Source organism: Oryctolagus cuniculus, chromosome 3 (assembly GCF_051225735.1).
Source record: "Oryctolagus cuniculus isolate XC-2025 breed Fujian yellow rabbit chromosome 3, ASM5122573v1, whole genome shotgun sequence".
Taxonomy (NCBI): domain Eukaryota; kingdom Metazoa; phylum Chordata; class Mammalia; order Lagomorpha; family Leporidae; genus Oryctolagus; species Oryctolagus cuniculus.
The window spans coordinates 166,058,876-166,082,452 of NC_142869.1; the positions used below are offsets into that span (position 1 = coordinate 166,058,876).

At 42.9% G+C, this 23,577-nt stretch overlaps 1 protein-coding gene across 3 annotated transcripts in view; it reads left to right on the forward strand.

The window, feature by feature from the left end:
• The window catches only part of KLHDC10 (kelch domain containing 10), a 64,135-nt gene that overhangs the window by 11,720 nt on the left and 28,838 nt on the right, over positions 1-23,577 (forward strand). Inside the window, exons 1-2 of one of the 3 annotated variants that reach the window (XM_051848952.3) lie at positions 16,036-16,850; positions 18,040-18,126. The exons of 1 other annotated variant lie outside the window; for it this stretch is intronic. In XM_051848952.3, the coding sequence (XP_051704912.1) occupies positions 16,742-16,850; positions 18,040-18,126 (196 nt within the window). In that variant the 5' untranslated portion in view covers positions 16,036-16,741. Of the gene's footprint in view, positions 1-16,035; positions 16,851-18,039; positions 18,127-23,577 lie in introns of those variants that run through there. One more of the 3 variants, XM_002712009.6, reaches the window with a different exon arrangement.

Sequence of the window (23,577 nt, forward strand, 5' to 3'; positions counted from 1 at the left end):
TGCTTGTTAAATCCAGTAGATTTCTCTTAGTCCTCATCCTATCCGATTTCTCTAGAGTTCTATATTTTATTGTAACTATCTCTTCTTGTGCTAGACTCTGGGGATCCATAATAACTGGACAGAGTCCCTGTTGCTGAAGAGCTCCTGGTTGTCCTTTTGTCTCTTGAACTTTCTTATTTTATTTCACCTGCTCCTTTATATTGGAACCCAAGAGTATATCTTTTATGTTTGTTTTCCCTTCTTGTATTTCCTGTTAATGCCATTACTATCCTAGTAATACCCAAATCTGTCTCCAACCTCGACCCCTTTTCCTGCCTGGTTTGCTAGTAGCTACTGGAGATTGCCACCGAGTGGCTGATAGGTACCTTTTATTTTATTTTTTTAAAGATTTATTTATTTGAAAGTCAGAGTTGAGGAGAGGCAGAGAGAGAGAGAGAGATATCTTCCATCCGCTAGTTCACTCCCCAATTGGCCGCAACGGCTGGAGCTGTACCGATCTGAAGCCAGGAGCCAGGAGCTTCTTCTAGGTCTCCCATGTGGGTGCAGGGGCCCAAGGACTTGGGCCATCTTCTACTGCTTTCCCAGGCCATAGCAGAGAGCTGGATCGGAAGTGGAGCAGCCAGGTATCGTCAAGGCCAAGGCATTAACCTGCTATGCCACAACGCCGGCCCCCTGATAGGTACCTTAAATTCAATATGCCCAGAAAATAATTTGATTAGTTTTTCTACCAAACCTCATCTTCCTTAGGCTCCTAATCCTGCCTGATACCACACTGGCTGCTTAGTTTAGTGAGGCAGGCCAGGAACCTGGGGATCACACTGGATTCCTCCCTCGTGCTCACTCCTTACCCAGTTGGTCACAGAGTCTTGTCAGTTTTTCCCCATGACCTTGTTCCCTTTTTCTCTTTGTACCTCTTCAGTGTCTTGATTTTATACTCGTGTTTCAGGTATGTAGGAATATTTGTAGTTAGTTGCCTTTAAGTTCTTCCTGGAACAAGGTACTTTGGGAAAGAGCAATTTAAAAGAAACATGACCATCTCCTGTAATGCACGCTGTCTCCTGATTTGTGTTTCCCATTTCTTCTTCCTTGTCTCCTGAGGCCCACTCAAGTGTACTTATCTCTGCGGGGCTCTTTGTGTTCGCTGTTCTAATGAGCTAGCTTGCACTTACTGGGGAGTTAGCTTTGTGTGTCTGGCTCCCTTTGAAGGGATCTGCCAAGCATTAATTTACACAGTCCCTGTCACCCTGAGAGGTAAGTCACTTCTCCATCCTCTTTGAGAGAAGACTTGGAGAAGCTACACAACTCGCTGACAGTTTACACAACTAACGAATGTCACTTAGGGGTCAGGCACGCTCTGCTGAGCCTTACGGCCCATGCCATTCTTCCTGTTCCTTGGGCTGCCACCTTTGGTGTGTCAGAGGTTTACTCTGCTTACCCAGAATTGCAGTATTGTCTGCTTACTAGCCCTGGGCTTCTTAAAGGCATAAATAGCACCGTGTCCTTGTATTTTCTGTGGAGTCTAGAATACTGCCTGGCTCATAGTGGGCTTTTAGTAAATGTTTATTGAATGAGTCACTAATGGTCAATGTCCATAGCTGTTCTTGCAAGAGTTGAATTTAGGTTATTCTACGTTACCTAAATTTATTTAAGTAAAGGCATACTTTATTTATTTGAAAGACACCATGACAGAGAGGAAGAGACAGAGAGAGAAAGAGATCTTCAATCCGCTGGCTCCCTCCCCAGGTTTCTGCACCTCCTGGGGCTGGGCCAGGCTGAAGCAAGGGTTTCTTATTTGGATGGCAGGGACCCACGCACCTGGGACATGTCCACTGCTTTCCCAGGCCTATTGGCAGGGAGCTGGATTGGAAGTGGAGCAACGGGGACTTGACCCACCACACCGTCCCCATGACTGTAGCTAGCTCTTGAAAGTGAGAGGAAAGGAAAAGCAGGCAAGGTAGAGCTTTAAGACAGGAGGAAGCTGGGACTGCTTGTTGTCCCAGTGTGTCAGAAGGAAGGGAGAGTGTCAGTAAGATAAGGTTCTAAAGTGGTGAACTCTACTGCCCTCAGGACACTATCGTAGGCTTTTGTGAGCTGCCTTAGGGACTGTTAACTGTTTCTAATGTGAGAGAACCAGGTTACCACTGACATTGTAACTTAGAGTTTACCATTTTTAATAGCCTTTTTTTAAAAGAAAACTTTTATTTAATAAATATAAATTTCGAAAGTACAGCTTTTGGATTATAGCATTTTTTCCCCTATAACCACCCTCCCACCCACAAACCATCCCATCTTCTACTCCCTCTCCCATCTCATTCTTCATTAAGATTCATTTTTAATTATATACAGAGGATCAACTCAGTATATACTAAGTAAAGATTTCAACAGATTACACCCACACAGACACATAAAGTATAAAGTACTGTTTGAGTGCTAGTTTTACTGTTAATTCACACAGTACAACACATTAAGGACAGAGATCCTACATGGGAAGTAAATGTACAGTGACTCCTGTTGTTTTAACAAGTGACACTCTTATTTATGACGCCAGTAATTATCCGAGGCCCTTGTCATGAGCTGTCAAGGCTATGGAAGCCTCTTGAGTTCACAAACTCCAACCTCACTTAGACAAGGCCGGAAGGCTCACTTTGTTGATTTGTCTCAAGCATTTTTCTAAGCTCTCCTTAGTATCTTTAGATTTCTACCATTATCTAAACTGGGCAGGCTTGTAGAACATGTCAAGGTTGTTAAATATGTAAATATGATTTCTTTTCATTGAGTTCATCCTGCTTTCCCTCCGGGATTTTTTTTTTTAGTTAATTTTTGAAACAGAAGCATTACGTAAGCATGATCAAATTGTAGAGTGTACAAGGGGAGGAGGTCTCCCTCTGCCTGAGCCCTCTCCTTTCCAGTCCCTCTGCAGATACTCTGCTTCTGTTGGAGCTTCTAATGCATCTTTTTTTAAATTATTATTTTTTTTTTGACAGGCCGAGCGGACAGTGAGAGGGAGACAGAGAGGAAGGTCTTCCTTTTCCGTTGGTTTACCCCCCAATGGCCGCTGCGGCCAGCGCACCGCGCTGATCCACAGCAAGGAGCCAGGTGCTTCCCCTGGTCTCCCTTGCAGGTGCAGAGCCCAGGGACTTGGGCCATCCTCCACTGCACTCCCGGGCCAGAGTCTAATGCATCTTGCCAGAAATAGAATTTGTATAACACACAGATACTTATATCTGGTATCTTAACAAAGTGTTTTATTTTTCATTTGAGAGGCAGAGAGAAAAAGAATGACCTCCTATCCACTGATTGACTCTCCAACTGCCTGCAGCATCTGTGTGGGGAGGGCAGAAGCTGGGAGCCTGAATTCAGCCCAGGTCTCCCGTGTGGGTGGCAGCAACACAGCCCCTTCAGCCATCTCCCCTGCTTCCCAGGGCCCATATTACAGGAAGCCGGAAATGAGAGCCAGAGCCGAGGATCCAATCCAGGCGCTCCAGTACGGGGTGTGGGGGTCCTTACCAGCGTCAACTTCTAGGCAAATGGCCACCCCATCGAAATTTTTTAAAAGATTTATTTATTATTTATTTGAAAGAGTTACACACACACACACAGGTCTTTCATCCCCCACCTAAATTTTTAAACAAAATCACAAAGCATTTTTTCTGCATCTGTCTTTTTGTAAACTTAGAAATGTATTTGGAGGATTGTTCTGTGATAGCACATCTTAGATTGATCTCATTCTTCGTGGCTGAAAGAGTTGTTTTATAAAAGTACTGTGCTCGGGGCCGGCACTGTGGCTCAGCGGGTTAACGCCCTGGCCTGAAGCGCTGGCATCCCATATGGGCGCCAGTTCGAGACCTGACTGCTCCACTTCCAATCTAGCTCTCTGCTATGGCTTGGGAAAGCAGTAGAAGATGGCCCAAGTCCTCGGGCCCCTGCACCCACTTGGGAGGCTGGGAAGAGGCTCCTGGCTCCTGGCTTCGGATCAGCACAGCTCTGGCTGTTGCGGCCATCTGGGGAGTGAACCAGTGGATGGAAGACTTCATTCTCTCTCTGCCTCTCCTCTCTGTGTAACTCTGACTTTGAAATAAAATAAATCTTAAAAAAAAAAAAAAAAAAAAAAAGTACTGTGCTGTACCAGCCGCCTGGTTGGTGGATATATAGTTTCTGCTGCTAGAAAAAAATTTCTGCAATGTGTAGTGATAAATATTGCCAACTTGGTCTTTAATATCTGTGTCTTTAAAGTTTTCTTTGAGTTATGGAACTTAGCAACTCAGACATATAAAATTTATTCCTTTGTTTTACCCAACTTTCCCATCCAGGTAGTCTTTTAAGTTGTTATGTTTTATCCCCATAATGATATTAGTTAGGCAACATTATTAGTTTCTAAAATGGGACCAGTGTTGTGGTGTAGGAAGTTAAGCCACTGGCACTGCTTTCGATGCCCGCATCCCCTGTCATAGCGCCAGTTCGAGTCCTGGCTGCTCCACTTCTGATCCAGCTTCATTTTTTAAAAATAAATTTATTTATTTATTTGAAAGGCAGAGAGAAAGAGAGAGAGATCTTCCATCTGCTGGTTCACTCCTCAGATGGCTGCAACAGTCAGAGCTGGGCCGATCTGAAGCCAGGAGCCTGGAGCTTCTTCCGGGTCTCCCACGTGGGTGCAGGGACCCAGTAGAAGATGTGGGCCATCTTCTATTGCTTTCCCAGGTCACAGCAGGGAGCTGGATCGGAAATGGAGCAGCCGAGACTGCAGGTGGCAACTTTACCCACTACACCACAGTGCCGGCCCCCAGCTTCATTTTAATGTGCCTGGGAAGGCAGAGGAAAATGATATAAGTACTTGGGCTCCTGCCAACCACATGGGAGACTCAGATGGAATTTCTGGCTTCTGACTTCATCTTGGCCCAAACCTGGCTGTTGCAGCCATTTGGAGAGTGAACCAGTGGATAAAAGATCTCTCCCTATCTCTGTCGTTCTGCCTTTCAAATAAATAAATAAGTAAATCTTTAAAAAAAAAAATTAGCACATAGTAATTGTACGTTGAAGTAGATACTTGGGCCGGCACTGTGGCGCAGTGGGTTAATGCCCTGGCCTGAAGCACCTGCATCCCATATGGGTGCCGGTTTGAGTCCCAACTGCTCCACTTCCTATCCAGCTCTCTGCTATGGCCTGGGAAAGCAGTAGAAGATGGCCCAAGTCCTTGGGTCCTTGCACCCACATGGGAGACCCAGAAGATGCTCCTGGCTCCTGGCTTCAGATCGGCGCAGCTCCAGCCATTGCAGCCCAGTTGGGGAGTGAACCATCGGATGGAAAGCCTCTCTCTCTCTCTCTCTCTCTCTGCCTCTCCTCTCTGTGTAACTGACTTTCAAATAAATAAATAAATCTTTAAAAAAAAAAAAGTAGATACTTCTATGAACGTGTACTTATAGCCCAGTGGGTAGGTACTGCTGTTCCCTTTCTTATAGCTATAAGCTGAAGCCCATGGGTAAGACTTTGTCCAAGGACGTGTGGTTATTAAGGGACCAAAGGCGGGATTTGGACCCAGCCGCAGCTTGACCCACTGTGGTCTGTGCCCTCGTGTCCTTCCCAGCTCTTTCCGTTCCTACCATTATTTGGCTGCCTTCAGCTGGTCTATGCTAATAAAGTTTCCCTGCCACTCGTAATCTTCGTCTCCTAATCCATCTTGTATACTGAAACGAGATTAATCTTCCTAAAGTATAGCAAAATCCTTCCGTGGCTTTCTGCTGCATTTAGATTCCGGCTGGGTCTCGGGCCACTCCCCTCTGTAGTCAAGGGAGCTCAGTGGATCTGCTCCCAGCTCCATCGAGATGCCACCATCGGTTTGTTTGTAGGACAGAAGAGTGAAACGAGAAGTACAATGACTAGCAAGAAAACGAGGTCATAAATAATCCGTGGAGTAGAACGATACTTTGTCTTTGAGCTATTTCTCTTTTTTACCCACAGTAGCTCCTGCCATATGGTTTCAGCAACAAGCTGCCAACTCAATTAATTTGAGTCAGATGTGTAATTGATCAAATGTTAACCACAAATATCTTGGTGTCACATAAAACAAATTCCTTAAAATACACATCACACAAGTCTGATACAGGAATATAAATTTGCCAGTGTGCATTCCGAACTTAATCGTTAAGAAATAAATAAAACATATTTAGGTTTAAATACACGCACACATGCAAAACAAAACATTGAAAACCATTCAGGGAGATAAATAATTTTTTAAAGCCTAAAACTTGCCTGTGCATTTAAAGAAAAATACTTTAATGCAGAAGTTCTTGTGAAATGTTATTTTTTGAAATTTGTATTTTGGTAAATCTGCTTCATGTAGATGCCTTATTAGAAATTATGTGTCCTAGTCTGAAAAACTAATTACAAATTAAAATAAAAAAAACATAAAAAAAGGAAATGTTCTTCTTTGGCAGTATTCATAGCTGACTTTTTTAGTTTTGCTTTTAAGCTATTTCTCTGCTTTTTGTACAACAGGACTCTTGTCAATTATTCAGAATAACTGGTTTTAAATGTACTTTTATAAACAGTTTTACAATGTCAGGTATTAAAGATTGGTTATCTGGTGTCCTGTTTCTTTTTGGCAGACAGTCCAGTCCAGGCTTTTACTGCCTTTGGTTTGGTCAAGTCCCGGTATTTTCTTGGGAGGCCTTGCGTTTGCCAACAGAAAACAGCGACATGAGAGAAGGGACAGTGTGATCATGAGAACAGTTGTGTCTTTTTTTTTTTTTTTAAGATTGTTTATTTATTTGATTGTTTATTTATTTGAAAGGCAGAGTTACAGAGAAGCAGAGGCAGAGCGAGAGAGAGGTCTTCCGTCCACTGGTCCACTCCCCAAATGGCTGCAGTGGCTAGAGCCAGACTGATCTGAAGCCAGGAGCCAGGAGCTTCTTCTGGGTCTCCCACATGAGTGCAGGGGCCCAAGGACTTGGGCCATCTTCTGCTGCTATCCCAGGCCATGGCAGAGAGCTGGATTGGAAGTGGAGCAGCCAGGTCTAGAACCAGCACCCATATGGGATGCCAGCACTGCAGGAGGCGGCTTTACCTGCTAGGCCACAGTGCTGGCCCCATGTCTTCACTTCATAATCAATTACTTTTCTAGTTTTAATCAAGGAACAGACTGAATAGTGAAGCTATAAACGGCCTGAGTCCAGCCATTTATGTGTTGGAGATTGCATATTTGTGCTCAGGTCCTTAGTTTCACTTGCAGAGTAGGGAGGGCTCCCTGACCGGGAGGAGCTGCACACGCTGGGTCCTTCAGAGAGGCTGGCTGCACAGTTTTGGTTCAGAACACATTTTCAGAGTATACTAATTTAACAAAAATATATTGGGAATCTTTTTATATTTAGTCTCTTACATCTACACCTAACCTAGCATATAATCTTTTTCTTTCTTTCTTTTTTTTTTTTTTTTTTTTTTTGACAGGCAGAGTTAGTGGGAGAGAGAGAGACAGAGAGAAAGGTCTTCCTTCCCTTGGTTCACCCCCCAGATGGCTGCTATGGCCGGCATGTTGCACCCATCCAAAGCCAGGAGCCAGGTGCTTCCTCCTGGTCTTCCATGCGGGTGCAGGGTCCAAGCACTTGGGCCAACCTCCACTGCCTTCCCGGGCCACAGCAGAGAGCTGGACTGGAAGAGGAGCAACTGGTACAGAATCCGGCGCCCCAACCCAGACTAGAACCCAGGGTGCCGGCACCGCAGGCCGTGGCGCTGGCCAGCATATAATCTTTTTCAAAGATGTTTTTGGGAGAAGACTAATTTTCTGGATGCTCAAATTAGGTGCAAGGAATCTAGAAACAAGAAAAGACCAAGTATATATTCTGGCTCTTAAGTAGGCTATTGCTATAAAGTTTTTTCAGTATAATTAATACTCAAATATTTAGTTACTAGGAAAGGAACTGGGTTATAGTCCAGTACTGCAGGTTGTAACTTGTACTATTTTTTTTCTTAAAGAAGTTTTACTGGAGATAAAAATGAAGGAGATGAGTACTGAATTACAAACAAGCTTTGCTGACTACAGATTGTATTTCAAGGCGGCACGTTTACACAGATACATGCTGAGTACCAACGCAGGCAGACCTTTTCCTTAATCTTACAAATACAGAAAACAGCTTACAAACCGCAAAAAAAAAAAAAAAAAAAAGGCTTTAAAGTGGACTTTTATCTTCTTCATCTTTCATCTTTCCTAAGGCTTCTTAGAACCATGAAATGTTAAGATTAAAAAGACCTTAGAAGTCATCTTGCCTGTCATCTATCTAATGTAGCAGGCCTCTCTTTTGAATCTTTTTTTTTTTTTTTAAGATTTATTTATTTGAAAGAGTTACAGAGAGAGGTAGAGACAGAGAGAGAAGTCTTCATCCTCTGGCTCACTCTCCAAATGGCTGATAGATTTTTAACTTTTATCTTAGACTAGTGTACTTATTTCAGCCTCTGAGAGGAACTTACTTGGAGCAAGGGCTGCCCATTACTTCATGGACAGAGCTGCCAGGTCTTTGTAGGCACTAATTGTTACAAAGGGTATCCTGACATTCTGCCGCAGCTTCTAGACTTTTCTCCTAGTTGTATCTTCTAGAAGCATATAGAACAAATTGGGACGGTGCTGTGGCAGAGTGGGCTAAGCTTCTGCCTGCGGTGCTGGCATTCCACTTGGGCACCAGTTCATGTCCCAGCTGCTCCTCTTCTGATCCAGTTCCCTGCTGTGGCCTGGAAAAGCAGTGGAAGATGACCCAAGTGCGTGGGTCCCTGCACCCGCGTGGGAGACCTGGAAGAAGCTCCTGGCTCCTGGTCCAACTCCAGCCGTTGTAGCCATCTGGAGAGTGGACCAACAGTTGGAAGACCTTTCTGTCTGTCTCCACCTCTCCCTCTGACTCTACCTCTGAAATAAGTAAAATCTTTAAAAAGAAAAAAAAATTTTAAAAATATAGAACAAATCTACTCCTCCTTCCATTGAGCTGGTGCTTTGAAAACAGTTGTAACATTGTGACTCGAAATTCTGGAGCCGGTGCCTCCACTCACTAGGCTAATCCTCCGCCTTGCGGCGCCGGCACACCGGGTTCTAGTCCCAGTCGAGGCGCCAGATTCTGTCCCAGTTGCCCCTCTTCCAGGCCAGCTCTCTGCTGTGGCCCGGGAGTGCAGTGGCGGATGGCCCAGGTGCTTGGGCCCTGCACCCCATGGGAGACCAGGATAAGTACCTGGCTCCTGCGCGGTGCACTGGCCGCGGCAGCCATTGGAGGGTGAAACAACGGTAAAGGAAGACCTTTCTCTCTGTCTCTCTCTCCCACTGTCCATTCTGCCTGTCCAAAAAAAAAAAAAAAAAAAATCTCATTTTTGACCTGGGTCCATCAATTTATGAGTCTGTAGACAGTCTTCAAGAGATTATTATATATGTAAAAAATTGTGAGTATATGTCCGTATTTCTGAGAACAGAGCCAATAATTCTTTTTAGTATCAATGGAAACTAATCCTTCCTCTCCTGGCCCCCAGATAATATACTGGTTCTACTGAGCTAAGCCTAGTAATTGCCTTTTTATTTTTTCAAAAATTTATTTATTTGAAAGGCAGAGTTACTGAGGGGAGGAAAGGTGGAAGAGGGACACTGAGACAGACAGAAATCTTTCATCTGCTGGTTCACTCTCCAAATGGCTACAATGGCTGGGGCTGGGCCAGGCCCAACCCAGGAGCCTGGAACTCCTTCTGGGTCTCCCCTGTGGGTACAGGGACCCAAGCACTTGGTCCCTCTTCTGCTGCATTCCTAGGCACATTAGCAAGGAGCTGGATAGGAAGTGGAGCAGCCGGGACTTGAATTGGTGCTCATATGGGATGCTGTTGTAGTAGGCGGTGGTTTAACTGGCTGTGCTATAATGCTGAACCATTGTTTTTGTTTTCGTTTTTATGATTAAAAGTAAACTTGCAACAAGCCAGCTAGAATCATTGTAGTAGATATTCTAAGTCTTGGGGGAGTTCTAGTTCCATTGAGAATTGTAGAATTTTTAGAGCTTTAGAGATCGTCTACTAAACATATGGTTTATGAAGTATTTAAAGTTAATTCTTCCCCAGCGATAGATGTTGCTGTGCGGTGAATTAAGCCATCGCCTGTGATGCCTGTGTCCCAGTTTGGATTGCTGATTGGAGTCTTGGCTACTCTGCTTCTGATCCAGCTTTCTGCTAATGCAGCCTCGGAGGCAGCGGATGGTAGCTCGAGTGCTTGGATTGCTGCCCCCCATGGGGGAGTGCTCATGGAGCTCCTGGCTCCTGGCTTTGGCCTGCCTCAGCCCTGGCTGTTTTGGGCTTTTGGGGAGTGAACCAGCGAAAGGATAATCTCTGCCTTTAGAATAGATGGAAGCAAATAGACGTTTTAAAAAGTTAATTCTTCAGGGCTGCGCCGCGGCTCAATAGGCTAATCCTCCGCCTGTGGCGCCAGCACACTGGGTTCTAGTCCCGGTTAGGGCACTGGATTCTGTCCTGGTTCCCCCTCTTCCAGGCCAGCTCTCTGCTGTGGCCCGGGAGTGCAGTGGAGGATGGCCCAAGTGCTTGAGCCCTGCACCCGCATGGGAGACCAGGAAGAAGCACCTGGCTCTTGGCTTCGGATCGGCCCAGATCCAGCCATTGAAGCTATTTGGGGAGTAAACCAGTGGGTGGAAGATCTATTTCTCTCTCTCTGCCTTTGTGTCTTTACCTTTCAAATAAATAAACAAATATTAAAAAAAAATAAATCTTTAAAAACAAAAATGAAAGCCAATTGTGAACCCTTGAAAGCAAAAGCAAAAATCAAACAGAAAAAAAGTTAACCTGAGCCAAAAGGATGGAGTTTTTGTTCTAAAATTTTTTTAAATATCTTTACAACCATTCATAAACATTAAGAATATGATGATACAATTTTATTAAACATTTATTTATGTATTTGAAAGGCAAAGTTGAAGATGGGGGAAGGGGAGAGAGGAGAGAGGGAATTGTCCATCTGCTGGTTCACTCCCCAGATGCCCGCAATGGTTGGGGCTGGACCAGGCAGAAGCCAGGAGCCTGGAACTCTATCCAGGTCTCCCATGTGGGTGGCAGGGCCCAGGTACTTGAGGCACCACCTGCTGCCTCCCAGGGTGTGCATCAGGAGGAGGCTGGGTGGGAAGTAGAGCGGGGACTAGGAGCCAGGCGCTTTGAAATGGAATGCAGGTATCCCAAATGGTTTCTTACCTGCTGTGCCAAGCTCCTATGTCCCATTTATTTCTCTCTTGGTGCCAAAAATATTTGGAGTGACATACAAACAAACATATGTGAAACTAGAATGTTTAAAATAAATTGATATATTGGGGCCGGTGCTGTGGCACAGCGGGTTAAAGCCCTGGCCTGAAACACCGGTATCCCATATGGGTGCCAATTCTAGTCCCGGCTGTTCCTCTTCCGATCCAGCTCTCTGCTATGGCCTGGGAAAGCAGTAGAAAGTGGCCCTACACCTGTGTGGGAGACCCGGAAGAAGTTCCTGGCTTTGGATTGGCGCAGCTCCGGCTGTTGTGGCCATCTTGGAAGTGAACCAGCAGATAAAAGACCTCTCTCTCTGCCTCTACTGCTCTCTGTAACTCTGCCTTTTAAATAAATAAAATAAATCTTTAAAAAATAAAATAAATTGATATATATATATGATGCTGTTAAAGTCCGAAGATAAATGTGTCATGAGTGGGGGCAAATAGTTGCCCTGGCCCCAGTAGTGCAGCTCCCTGAAGGTGTATTTCCAGTGTGTGTGTCAGGGAAGTGCAGTGCAATGAACTGTCAGCAGCTCATCCTAGTAAAGGCATCAGAGTACATACATAGGCTGCAGCACAATTGTTCACAAACTTTTTTTTTTCCAATTGTGAAAATCTGAGGACTTTTACTAGGAAATATTACTGTTATTCTGAAACTTACAATGACTTATTATGATTTAGATTTTCTTTTTTTTTTAACTTTTATTTAATGAATATAAATTTCCAAAGTACAGCTTATGGATTATAATGGCTTCCCCCCCATAACGTCCCTCCCACCCGCAACCCTCCCCTTTCCCACTCCCTCTCCCCTTCCATTCACATTAAGATTCATTTTCGTTTCTCTTTATATACAGAAGCTCAGTTTAGCATACATTAAGTAAAGATTTCAACAGTTTGCTTCCACACAGAAACATAATGTGAAAAATACTGTTTGAGTACTAGTTATAGCATTAAATGATTTAGATTTTCAATGAGATAGTGTAATGGGTATATACCAGAACTTTGGGAGGAGAGCAACTTTTTTTTTTTTTTTTTAAGATTTATTTATTTATTTATTTGAAAGGCAGACTCACAGAGAGGCAGAAGTAGAGAGAGAGGTCTTCCTTCCGCTGGCTGGCTTCTCAAATGGCCTCAATGGCTGGAGCTGAGCCTTTCCGAAGCCAGGAGCCAAGAGCTTCTTCTTGGTCTCCTTTGTTAGTGCAGGAGCCCAAGGACTTGGGCCACATTCCTCTGCTTTCCCAGGAGCATTAACAGGGAGCTGGATTGGAAGTGGAGCAGCCAGGACTCAACCGGCGCCCATTTGGGGTGCTGGCACTGCAGGTGGTGGCTTTACCTACTATGCTGCAGTGCCAGCTCACTGCAGGTGGAGGCTTTACCCACTATACCACAGCACTAGCTCCCTCTCTCTGGTTTTTTAAGAAATCAGAACTGACTAAAGTCTTACTTGAGTGGGGCACAGCTCGTCAGCTGCTGCCTTCCAGGTGTGTGTATTAGCAGGAAGCTGGAATAGAGGGCACAGCTGGGACACTTGATATATGGGACACAAACGTCCCAAGTGGTGGCTTATGTGCTATGCCAGATGTCCACGCCTGATATTGCAGTGTTGAGTGTCAGTAAGATTTTGGGTTTTCTATTCTCCCCCAGTCAGTGTTTATTTAAATTTAAAGGTTTTCCTTGTTTCTTTGTTCTTTTCTTGTGTATTGTTTGTTTTTGGATTTTTTTTTTTAAATTCTGGATATATATCTTTGAGTAATTCTTTTACCAGAAACTGAAGGAAACAAATTTTTTGTGTCCTTGAACATCCAAAAATGTCTGTATTTCACTCTCCTGTATGAACAAGAATTTGGGTAGATGTAGAGTTCTAGGTTTAAAGTACATTCAGTTGTCCATGACCCTTTGTTGAAAAGGCAGTTCATTCACCAGTGCGTAGTCTACATTCTGGACTACAAATGTTTGGGTTTACTTCTTGTCTCTCACTTCTCTCCCATTGATCTTGATGTCCATCCTTCGGCCAGGAACACAGTGATTTGACTACTGTATCTTTGTTGCAAGTTTTGGAATCACTAAGTGTGTGTCTTCCACCTTAGTTCTCTTTCATGATTTGTTTTGTTATTCAGGGTTCCTTGTGTTTCCATATGAAGTTTTCCGATTAGCTTGTACATTTCTGCAAAGAAAAAGAGAAGTTGGAATTTTAATAGAAGTTGCTAAATTTTTAATATACTGTCTCCTTTTCGTATTTCGGTCTTGTCTTTCTGCTCATTCATCTTTGAGAGTCCTAACTTGTTAGCCCTCCTGTGAGTGCTGTATTGACTTTACGTTGCCGCAGGTCCCCGCTAACTGGGTAGGTGTGGAATGTGTGTGATTTGTAACCATTGCCAGCCTACTTCAGTGACTGTCCCCTCTTCTGCTGGGTCTGATATCCACACAGGCCTTGTCCTGTCAGCTCCAACTGTTCATACTCAGTGTTCCCACCTAGTGAGTAACACCTTTGCTGTTAGTTGCCACTGTGACATCTGGGAGCAAAATCCTCTATTCTGTAGCACTTGACTCAGAGGTGGGTGGGTGGAGATGGTTCCTGCTCTTTCACTTCCTGCTACCTCCTAACCTGCCATGCTGAATGTTTTGTAAATTGTTTCAGTTCTTCCGTGGTCTTCTGTCTCTAACCTTCTTTTCACCACGTGGCCGCCTCTGCACTGATCTGTAGGACTGTGGTTTACTTGTGTAGCCTGATTCTATCAGCTTTCTATCTTTCAAAATCCTTCATAGCTTTAGTCCAGTCAGGGCATCTCTTGGTTTCTTTTGATTATGGGTTTTTGAAGAAATGTCTGTTATTTGGGAGACTTCAAGGGAAGACGAGCTGACTTACCATCTCAATTGAGTAAATGACTATTTAATAAAGAAGAGAAAAACTTTTAACAGCTAGCCAGAAAATAAACTGTTGATGAAATTATTGAATAAATTACATTTTTTGTTTAGAAGGTTGCTTTTTTTTTTTTTAAAAGATTTATTTATTTATTTGAAAGAGTTAGAGAGAGAGAGAGAGAGAGAGAAAGAGAGGGACAGAGAGAAAGGTCTTCCATCCGCTGGTCCATTCCCCAGTTGGCTGCAACGAAAGGCTGGAGCTGTGCTAATCCAAAGCCAGAAGCCAGGAGCTTCTTCTGGGTCTCCCACGTCGGTGCAGGGGCCCAAGGATTTGGGCCGTCTCCCACTGCTTTCCCAGGCCATAGCAGAGAGCTGGATCGGAAGTGGAGCAGCCGGGACTTGAACTGGCGTCCATGTGCAATGCCGGCACTGCAGGTGGCAGCTTTACATGCTACACCACGCCAGCGCCTGGAAGATTGCTTTTTAAGCAGTTGCTAAAAAGATAGGCAGTTTGAGTATATAAAAATGAAAACACTGAACAAAAGTTCAGACCAGGAATATATTTAAATAAAATTGAAAAGGATTGCTCTCTCTCTCTCTCTCTCTCACTATAACTCTACCTGTCAAATAAATAAATTAAAAAAAATTGAAAAGGATTATTTATTTTATAATAAGAACAAACAGGTTTCTCTTTGTTTCGTTCTTTGGGTGAAGAAGAAGCCATGAAGGATGAAGTCAGTGCCTCTGTTGCCTCAGTCGTCTCCAGAGTCAGCATCAGCCTGTGCCTGTGGTGCAGTCACGCTGGTCGCTGAGAGCGGTGTGCCAGAGGTGTTTGACAGGTGCCCCGAGAAAGCAGGAGAAAGTGTATCTGATTCAACTTTGGTTCAGTAATGCTCAGTGTTACTGGCTGTTAGTGTAATTTTAAGGTAGTTTTACATTTTTTCCATTATAAAATAATTTGTCATAAAATTTTTGGATAACATTGAAGGGGTAATAACTCCAATCATAACACTGTTAACACTTTGATATGTTTCTTTCTGGCATTTAAAAGTTATATGTGTATATATGTATATATACATATACACACACATACACATATGTTTTTCTAAATTAAAGTGATTTGGTATTATTGTTCTTCCAGTTTAAAAGTTATGCCTGCTTATTAAGAGAGCTGGGAAAATAAAGACCAGCACAAAGGGAAAAAAACAAAAATCATTCATAATAAACAACCAAAGATAACCACAATTAAAATTTGATGTATATCCTTCTTGTATTTCTCATTAATATATGCAAACACTCTTCTCTACTAAAATAATGCCATAGTTAAAACTATTTGATGCCTTGTATTTTTCATTTGCAATATATTATCAGTGTCTTATCATGTTAATAAATAGTCTTATCTATACTTTTTCAGTGTTATATAGAATATGAACATATCTAAGTATGTTTATTTAGCATACCTACTTAACCATCTCCCTGTCACTGGACGTTGAAAGTGTTTCTGATTTTTTACCATTATAGGTAATCCCATAGTTAATATCTTTGTCCATACATCTTTCCATGCCATCTATGATTATTTCCTTAGGAATAGATTCCTAGAAGTGGAATAGCTGGGTCCAAGGGTATGTACATCTTAATGCTTTTGATAAATAAAGGTGTCAAATTTTAAGCTAATCACTTGTATATTCTGTCTTGTATTGCTGTCTAATTGTTTATTGTGTCTGTCTGTCTCCCTAATTAGAACATAAGCTTCTCGAGAGTGAGGGATGTTTCTTAACACATCTCATGTATCCTTTGGCTGTGTGGACTCAGGAGCCATCAACACGTAGCTTCTTGATTTAAAGTAGTGGTTCTCTGGACTTTTGGACATCACAAACATCTAAGTTAAAAATATATATATACACACACACTTTTTTTTTTTTTTTTTGACAGGCAGAGTGGACAGTGAGAGAGAGAGAGACAGAGAGAAAGGTCTTCCTTTGCCGTTGGTTCACCCTCCAGTGGCCACCACGGAGCCAGGTGCTTATCCTGGTTTCCAAGAGGCAGGGCCCAAGGACTTGGGCCATCCTCCACTGCACTCCTGGGCCACAGCAGAGAGCTGGCCTGGAAGAGGGGCAACTAGGACAGAATCTGGTGCCCCTACCGGGATTAGAACCCGGTGTGCCGGCGCCGCAGGGCGGAGGATTAGCCTATTGAGCCACGGCGCCGGCCAATATATACACACTTTTTAAAGGGTAGACACAGGCTTGCAAATTTTCTTTTTTTCATGAAAGGATATTTAGAAACACAGCCAACTACCATTTCCTATTTCACCATCTCATAAAATAAAGAATATGTGACAATAAAAGATTCTAATCTTATTTTAAAAAAAGAGTAGTAGGCCTTTGAATAGAATGTTTTTGTTTTTTGAAAAACTTTCTACCTTGTCTGTATTTTTCTCATTTTATGTTGGACTGCTGCATCTCCACCTTAGCCTGGCATCATTTGGGAACCACTGATTTAAAAGACATAGAGAATTTAAAGATAAATTTTCTTGCAAGATGAATAATTTTCACCTTGCCCATGAATCTGTTTTGTCCATGCATTAAGGACACATGTGGAAGTAATGTCATCGCGTTACATAGAATTTGTGTATGTGTACACATTCTATAGTATGTGAACCGGACCATGGTGATGAACATCTGAATGTATTTCCAGTTGCCAAAAATGGAAACTGTTCTCTTTCTGGGCATTGGAGACAGGGTAAGTGGGCAGGATCTAGACTCTGAAGACCTGGGCTTGAATCCTGGCTGTGGCATCAAGTCAGTTTTCCCTTAGTTTCCTTACTTCTAAAATTATGATGATAATATCTTCTTCAAAGTGTTTTTATAGCCCCTGTTACAGTTACTTGACTGTGATGTAATCGGTTGCTTTCACATCTGCCTTCCTCACAAAGCCATGAGCTCTCTTAGGGAAGAAGTCATTGTTCTTTTGCAACCTTAGATCCTAGCCTAGGGCCCAGGCATAGCAGGTGATTAATCAAATGACTTGTTGAATCAATAGAGGGTTGTTGGGAGAATCATAAGGTTATATATGTGGAAGTCCTGTGTAAGCTTTAAACTTAGCTCTGCAAATGTTAATTGCTTTTATTTTATTCCAAGAGTCATCTCTGAGAGCCATCCAAACTTTGTGAAGACAGAAAATTATCTCATTTAAAAGTTTGTTAAATGCATTGCATTTTTCATCTGTTTTATAAGAAAGCAAATTTTTTAATTGGGGTTAATGTGGAGCCAGTTTGCTAACTGGGAAGGCTGATGAACGCTCTCTGCATGGAAGTGCCAAAATAGTAAATGTTTGTTTTATTTGGCTGTTGGCATATAATTTTAAGAATAGGAAGTTCAGCTTATTTCCTGTTTAAAGAGTGGTACCCACTGGCTTATCCTCTTAGTCATATAACTGATAAAGGAAGGATGATCCCACTGGCTTACCTCTTAGTCATATAACTGATAAAGGAAGGATGTTAAACCCTGAAGGGAACAGGCGTCTGTGATTTGCCCAGTTGGTTCTGGTCCGAGCTCCTTGTTTTTGGCTCTCACTGACTTAGAAAATGTCGTCATTTTTAATGTGTTTGTAAAGCTCTTGATGAATTTTAGCCACAAGATGGCATTGGTGATTGTTGAGTGCCCATAGTATTGAATCAGAATTAAAAAAAAAAAGGGCACACAATTGTTTGTATTCTTTTGGGTTAAAAAGTTGAAAAGCTTCATCACTGTTTATGTATAAATTTTAATTTTTGCTTCCAAAACAGAGTTAAATGCTACTTTATGTCATTTCTTTCTGTATTCAAGTATTGTTTTGTTTCCTGTTTTTCTGTCTTTATAACTACAGTAACTTTGTATTATTTGCCATGTGTTGTATGTGTCTGACTTACTGCTGATAATTGTGGTAACAGGTAAGAAGAAAATACGATGGGACCCAGTTAGGAGGCGCTTCATTCAGTCCTGTCCCATCATAAGGATCCCTAACAGGTTTTTGAGAGGTGGGTGACAACTAGCAAGAGATCTGTGCTTCATGTGGGTTACAGAGAACTTTGAATGAATTTTCTAAACATGAAACTCTACTTTCTTAAAACTGTGTAGGCAGCTAAAATTGGAATAATGAAAGTCTAGAACTTAATTTTAAATCTCTGTTTCATCTTGACCATTACTGGAATTATAATTACAAGTTTTGGGGAGTTAGACTCATGTAATGTGTGTCAGATGGTAGAGGCAAATCATCTCACGGTCGTCAGTGGTATTCCACCCTAACTGTAGTCAAAAGGCCTTTGAGGAAATAATTTGTAAACTATGGGTATGGAAAGAATTTTCTAAATGTGATTCTAACGGAGAAATAAAAGATTAATTTATGTGATAGTATAAAATAAAAAGCCTCTTATGTCAAGTACCACAAATAAAAAGATAAATAAAAAAGTAAAATACTTATAACAAATGTTTAATGTCATGAATATATAAAGAGCTCTTATAAGTCACTAGTTTAAAACCAGACGCCTCCTAGAAGAACAGGTAGAAGGATATGAATGATCAATTTGTAAAACAATATAAATAAATAAATACGAACAAATACTTATTTTTACTGTTGTTATATACATGGCAATTAAAGAATGAAGATATTTTCACACATTAAATTGGCAGAGGCTCAGCTTAAGAATGGCCATTGTTGGTGGGAAGAAGAAACGTGTGCATTGGAAGGAAGCGTACGTTATTTTACACAAGTTTTCTGGGTTCAGTGTCAAAAACCCTAAAAATGTTCATACCCTTTGACCTAGCAATTACTACTTTCAGAAATGTTGCATTCCTGTTACTTGTGATTTCGTACATCAAACATACTGTATACTAAAAACAGAAAATGTGAGAAGAGTGTTGAAAACTCTGCTCCACATTGTTTTTGTAGATAGAACATTGTCAGGAAAACATTCTTAATGTTGCAGTTTAGACTGTACTCAATTATTTATAATCCAGTATATTGATTTTAATGGAAGAATTTTTTAAAAAACCTAGCTTGAAAATCCTATAGCTGATACAGATTTTTCCATGTCTAGGGCATAACCTATTTTTAGCCACCACTTTGGAGCACACAAAGCATAAAATCAAGCCTCAGTCGGTCAACATAAGATAAGTAGGGTCATGTGCCATCTTTTAACATAAATAAGTAATTTTATTGACAAAAATTGAGAGTTTTATGTAACAACAATAACAACAAAAAACCATTGTACATGTGTGACCAAGCAGGCATTTCTAATTCTGTAATATTTTTTTCATTTATAAATTTGAATGATAATTTATTGATTTACAGTGAGAAACCTAACATGGGCTGAGTAAAGCATAAATTAAGGTTTATTCTATAATGTCTACTAAACAAGCATAATTAAGAAATTATTTAATCAGGATTTATAATTATATAAAAACATAAACAAATGGAGTAGTGAAATAATTGGTTGTATCTAGATGGTGGCATTGTACAGTCTGTTTTTTGGTTTTAATTGTGGGAAAAAAAGGATTGCACAGGTAAGTCACGTTCCATTGGTTTTTGTAGGCCCTCATCGGCTCAAACAGTGGCTGAGAGAGGTGCGGTCCGCGGTGAGAAGGGCAAGGTGGGAGTGCACTGCCCACCAGCAGGGTCAAGGTCACCGCGGCCTCCAGTAGCGCATTGTCCTTCTCTTGGCTCTCACCTTCTTTGAGCTGTGTGTGGTATCTGATGCGGATGACCCCTGTACCTTCTTGGACTTCTCTCCTCTTCTGGGTTGCTCTCCTGTACAGTCTTGGATGTCTCCTTCCTGCCTCTGCTCATTCCGTGCCCTTCCCCACTCGAGACAGGTGCTGCTGCCTTGCTGTCCCCCTTCCCATGGTCTCCTTTATGTGTCGTCCACTCCCACGGCTGAACTATCTTCGTTTGTTCGTTTGTTCATGCTTCCATTCCTTTAGTATTTCTTGATTGCGTCCTACATGCCAGGCACTGTGCTAGCTTGATGGTCTAGACAATAGAACATGAGGCGAGCAGACAGTTACAGCATAACTTGACTGTAAGTCCTCGTGATGAGGGTCCTGACGGGGTGGTGTGACATGGGGCGCACGGGGAGGAGGGTGAGAAAGGAGTGGCGTGAGGATGGCTTTTCAGAAAGGGAGGGAGGGTGGGGACAGACAGCTTGAGTAAAGTATTTAGGCCAAACAAGGACGCGTTGCTGTCAGAGATCCATGGGGTGGGATGAAGACGGACAGTAGAAGCCAGAGAGGGCTCTGGCCAAGTGGGGCACCCCTCAAGGGGAGTTTCAGGATCAGATCTGGTTCTCTAGCTGGTGAAGAGATTTAACTGAAAAACTGTTAGGAGATTATTATAATTAGCAAGCTGAGAAGTGTTAGAGACTTGAAGCTAAGTTATTTTCAGGGAAATCTTCTCCTATAATGCTCAGTTGTTTTCAGGGAGACTTGCTTGGCAAGCCCGTCCCTCTTGCTTCTGATGGCACCCTCTTTCCTGCCTGGATCACAGCACTCACTGGTAGTTTGTGTGCTTGCCCTTTCGTCCCGTTAGACTGTGAGCTGTGTCAGGACTGGGACAGTGGGGTGGGTGGTGCCTTCATTTCTTCTATCCCCAGTGCCCATGCAGATACATCAGATGTATTTGAGTTGAATTGAATTATTGAAAAGGCCACTGGCAAGGAATAGGATGGGATTAAAAAGTTTAGTGTGCTCTCAGTTTCTCTCTGGTGGTAGTGGGAGTGAACTCAAATGATTGAGTATGGTGTAGTGAAAACGATAACTGTAGCAGTGAATAAAATTTCACTCATAAAATGGTGGTCTGAGCACACCCATCACCTTCCTCTGTTCCTCAGATATCATTGAAAATGCCAAAGTAGACGAAAGACAGGTAACAAGTCAATATTTTTAAGAAACAGAATAGGGAGGCTTGGAACCAGCTTACCCGCAGCTGAATTCGAGCTCTGCTGTTTACCACGTGTGTGGCCTTGGGCAGTTGCTGGGTTTTTTGTTTGTTGGCTTGTTTTGCTTCAGTTTCCTAATCTGTAAAATTAGGATGATGGTGCCTAACCCCTAGAATTACTGTGAAGACCAAGACCAAGAGAGATAATATATGTAACACACTTAGGAGAGTGTTTCACGTTTAACCAATGTTGAATGGATGTTAGCTGCTATCATTTTTGTTGTTATAATGCCAGAAATTTTGAGGACTTCCAGGTTATCAAAACCAATTGGAATTGTTTTGATTGAGAAACCAGCACAGAATTCAGGGCAGTTCAAAACAGGTACAGCTGCCGCATGACGGAAGTCAGAGGATGTCTTCATAGGGCTTTAACTTTTAGTGGAAGTCTGCAAGTTTAGGAAGATGGGGGCAGGTCTGGGGGGAAGTGGAGTGTCAGGGCAAGTCATTGAAGAACCGCCTTCCAAACAGTTACTTCTACCAGTCTCTCCCTCCCTCCATACCAAGAGCTCTCGCAAGGGCATTAGATCTCAGAGTGACGCCAGGAGAACAGCTCGGCAAGCAAAATAGAGGATTTGGTTTGGGGAGTTTGGGCAGGCATGGTGAGCGTGGACTGGGGTTGGAGAAAGAGCCCACAGAACAGGGCCTTGGGCGCTGGGCCTCACAGTAGGTTGGAGGAGGAGAGTGAAATGGGGGCAGAAAGAAAGGGTGTTCCATCGAGGAGTGGTGCCCAGAAAGGGGCCATGCCTGCCATCTGTCTTCGTCCTGAGGCCGGGTCGTGTATGGAGAATAGAGGTTTGTTTAGCTCACAGTTCTGAAGTTACAGAGCACGCAGCAGCATCTGTGTGGCTTCTGCTGAGGGCCCCGTGCTGTGTCGTGCGTGCCGTGGTGGGGAAACAGAGAGGGGAACTGGGCATGTGCAGAAGACCCTGTGTGCAGGAAAGGAGGCCGAGAAGCTTTGGTACCTCCCCCACGGTGACCCCCCCCCCCAGACCAAGCCACTCTGGAGAAGAACTGACCCAGTCCCTCTGAAGGACCTGGATCCACAATGAGGGCAGTGCCTGATCACCCCCCGCTGACCTCTCTCAGTTCCTGCCGCCTCTCAGCACGTTACACTGGGACCAAGCTTCCAGCAGACGAGCCATATCTGAATTGTAGCAGGTCATGGTACCACAGTAACTGCCTTACTTGGCAGTAATACAGTCAATGTGCTCCCCCACACTTTCAAAGGGAAACCTGTGTGTCAGTGTACCGCTGACCTGCAGAGCCACGGGCCAGTCGGCCTCCCACTGGGAGGTTTTGGAGACAGATTGGTCCCACTGGTGAGGAATTACGCGCAGATGCAGCCCTTTGCTTACTGATGCGATTAGTGATCAGGGCTCCCAGGACATCTGAGGAAAGCCAGGCCTGGAAGAGTGTCACTGAGATGAGTAGCAGCCAGCACCCCGGCTGCCCGTGCTGGAGACGGAGGTAATGAGGAGGTGGAGAGGAACTCCAGGAAGTTCAAAACACCAGACGGAGCTGACAGTGAACTGCATCCATGGATTTGAAACCAGCTGCCTGGAGAAAAAGCAATAGTTGATGAATTAGTTAGGCTTTTTTATTATTATTATTATTATTGAAGTATGGATTCCTGAAATAAAAAACTCAGTTGTAGGGTTAAACAATAGACTTAGGACAAGTTATCTTTCATGAAAATAGAGGAAAATATGTAGACCATAAAGTGAGTAAAACAACGGATAGAAGGGAGTTTATACTTTGACAGCTCTAAGTGATCCAGTATTCATTTCATAAGAGCTCCAGAGGGAGCGGTCAGACGATGGAAGAGAGAAAAAGGAAGTAAAGGATATTTCTCTTACTGAAGACTGAGTTTTCAGGTATAAAAGGGCATCAAGAGCCAAGCAGAAAAAAATGTAAAAACAAAACAACAAAAGGCCTCTTTCCAGCACGTTACTGAGACACTTTCTGATAGCAGTAGACAGCGAGTTCCATGGAGAGACGCTTGTGTTGGGCAGCTCACCTGCACTGATGCTGCTGGAAGATAAATGCCTTCAGTGTTCTCAGAGAAATTATTTTGAAGGTGATTTCTGTATCCAGCCTCACTGATGTTTAAGCAGGGCATAAAAATAAATAAAAACTGAAAGTTTATGACCTACACCCATTTTGAGAAGATCAGAGGAAGAGAGACTCCGAATAAAATGAAGAAGAGGAAGCTTTGGATGTAAGAAGGAGTAGTGTGCAGAGAAACCAGTAAGTCTTAGGCGTTCTAGAAATTTGGGAGTAGTACTAAAAGGCTTACAGTTTTTCTTAAAGATTTATTTATTTGAAAGGCGGAGGTACAGAGAGAAAGAGAGAGAGAGAATCTTTGATTTGCTGGTTCATGCTCCAAATAGCCACAACAGCCAGAGCTGAGCTGATACAAAACCAGGAGCCAGGAGTTTGTTCTGGGTCTCCCATGTGAATGCAGGGCCCAAGTTCTTGGGCCATCTTCCACTGCTTT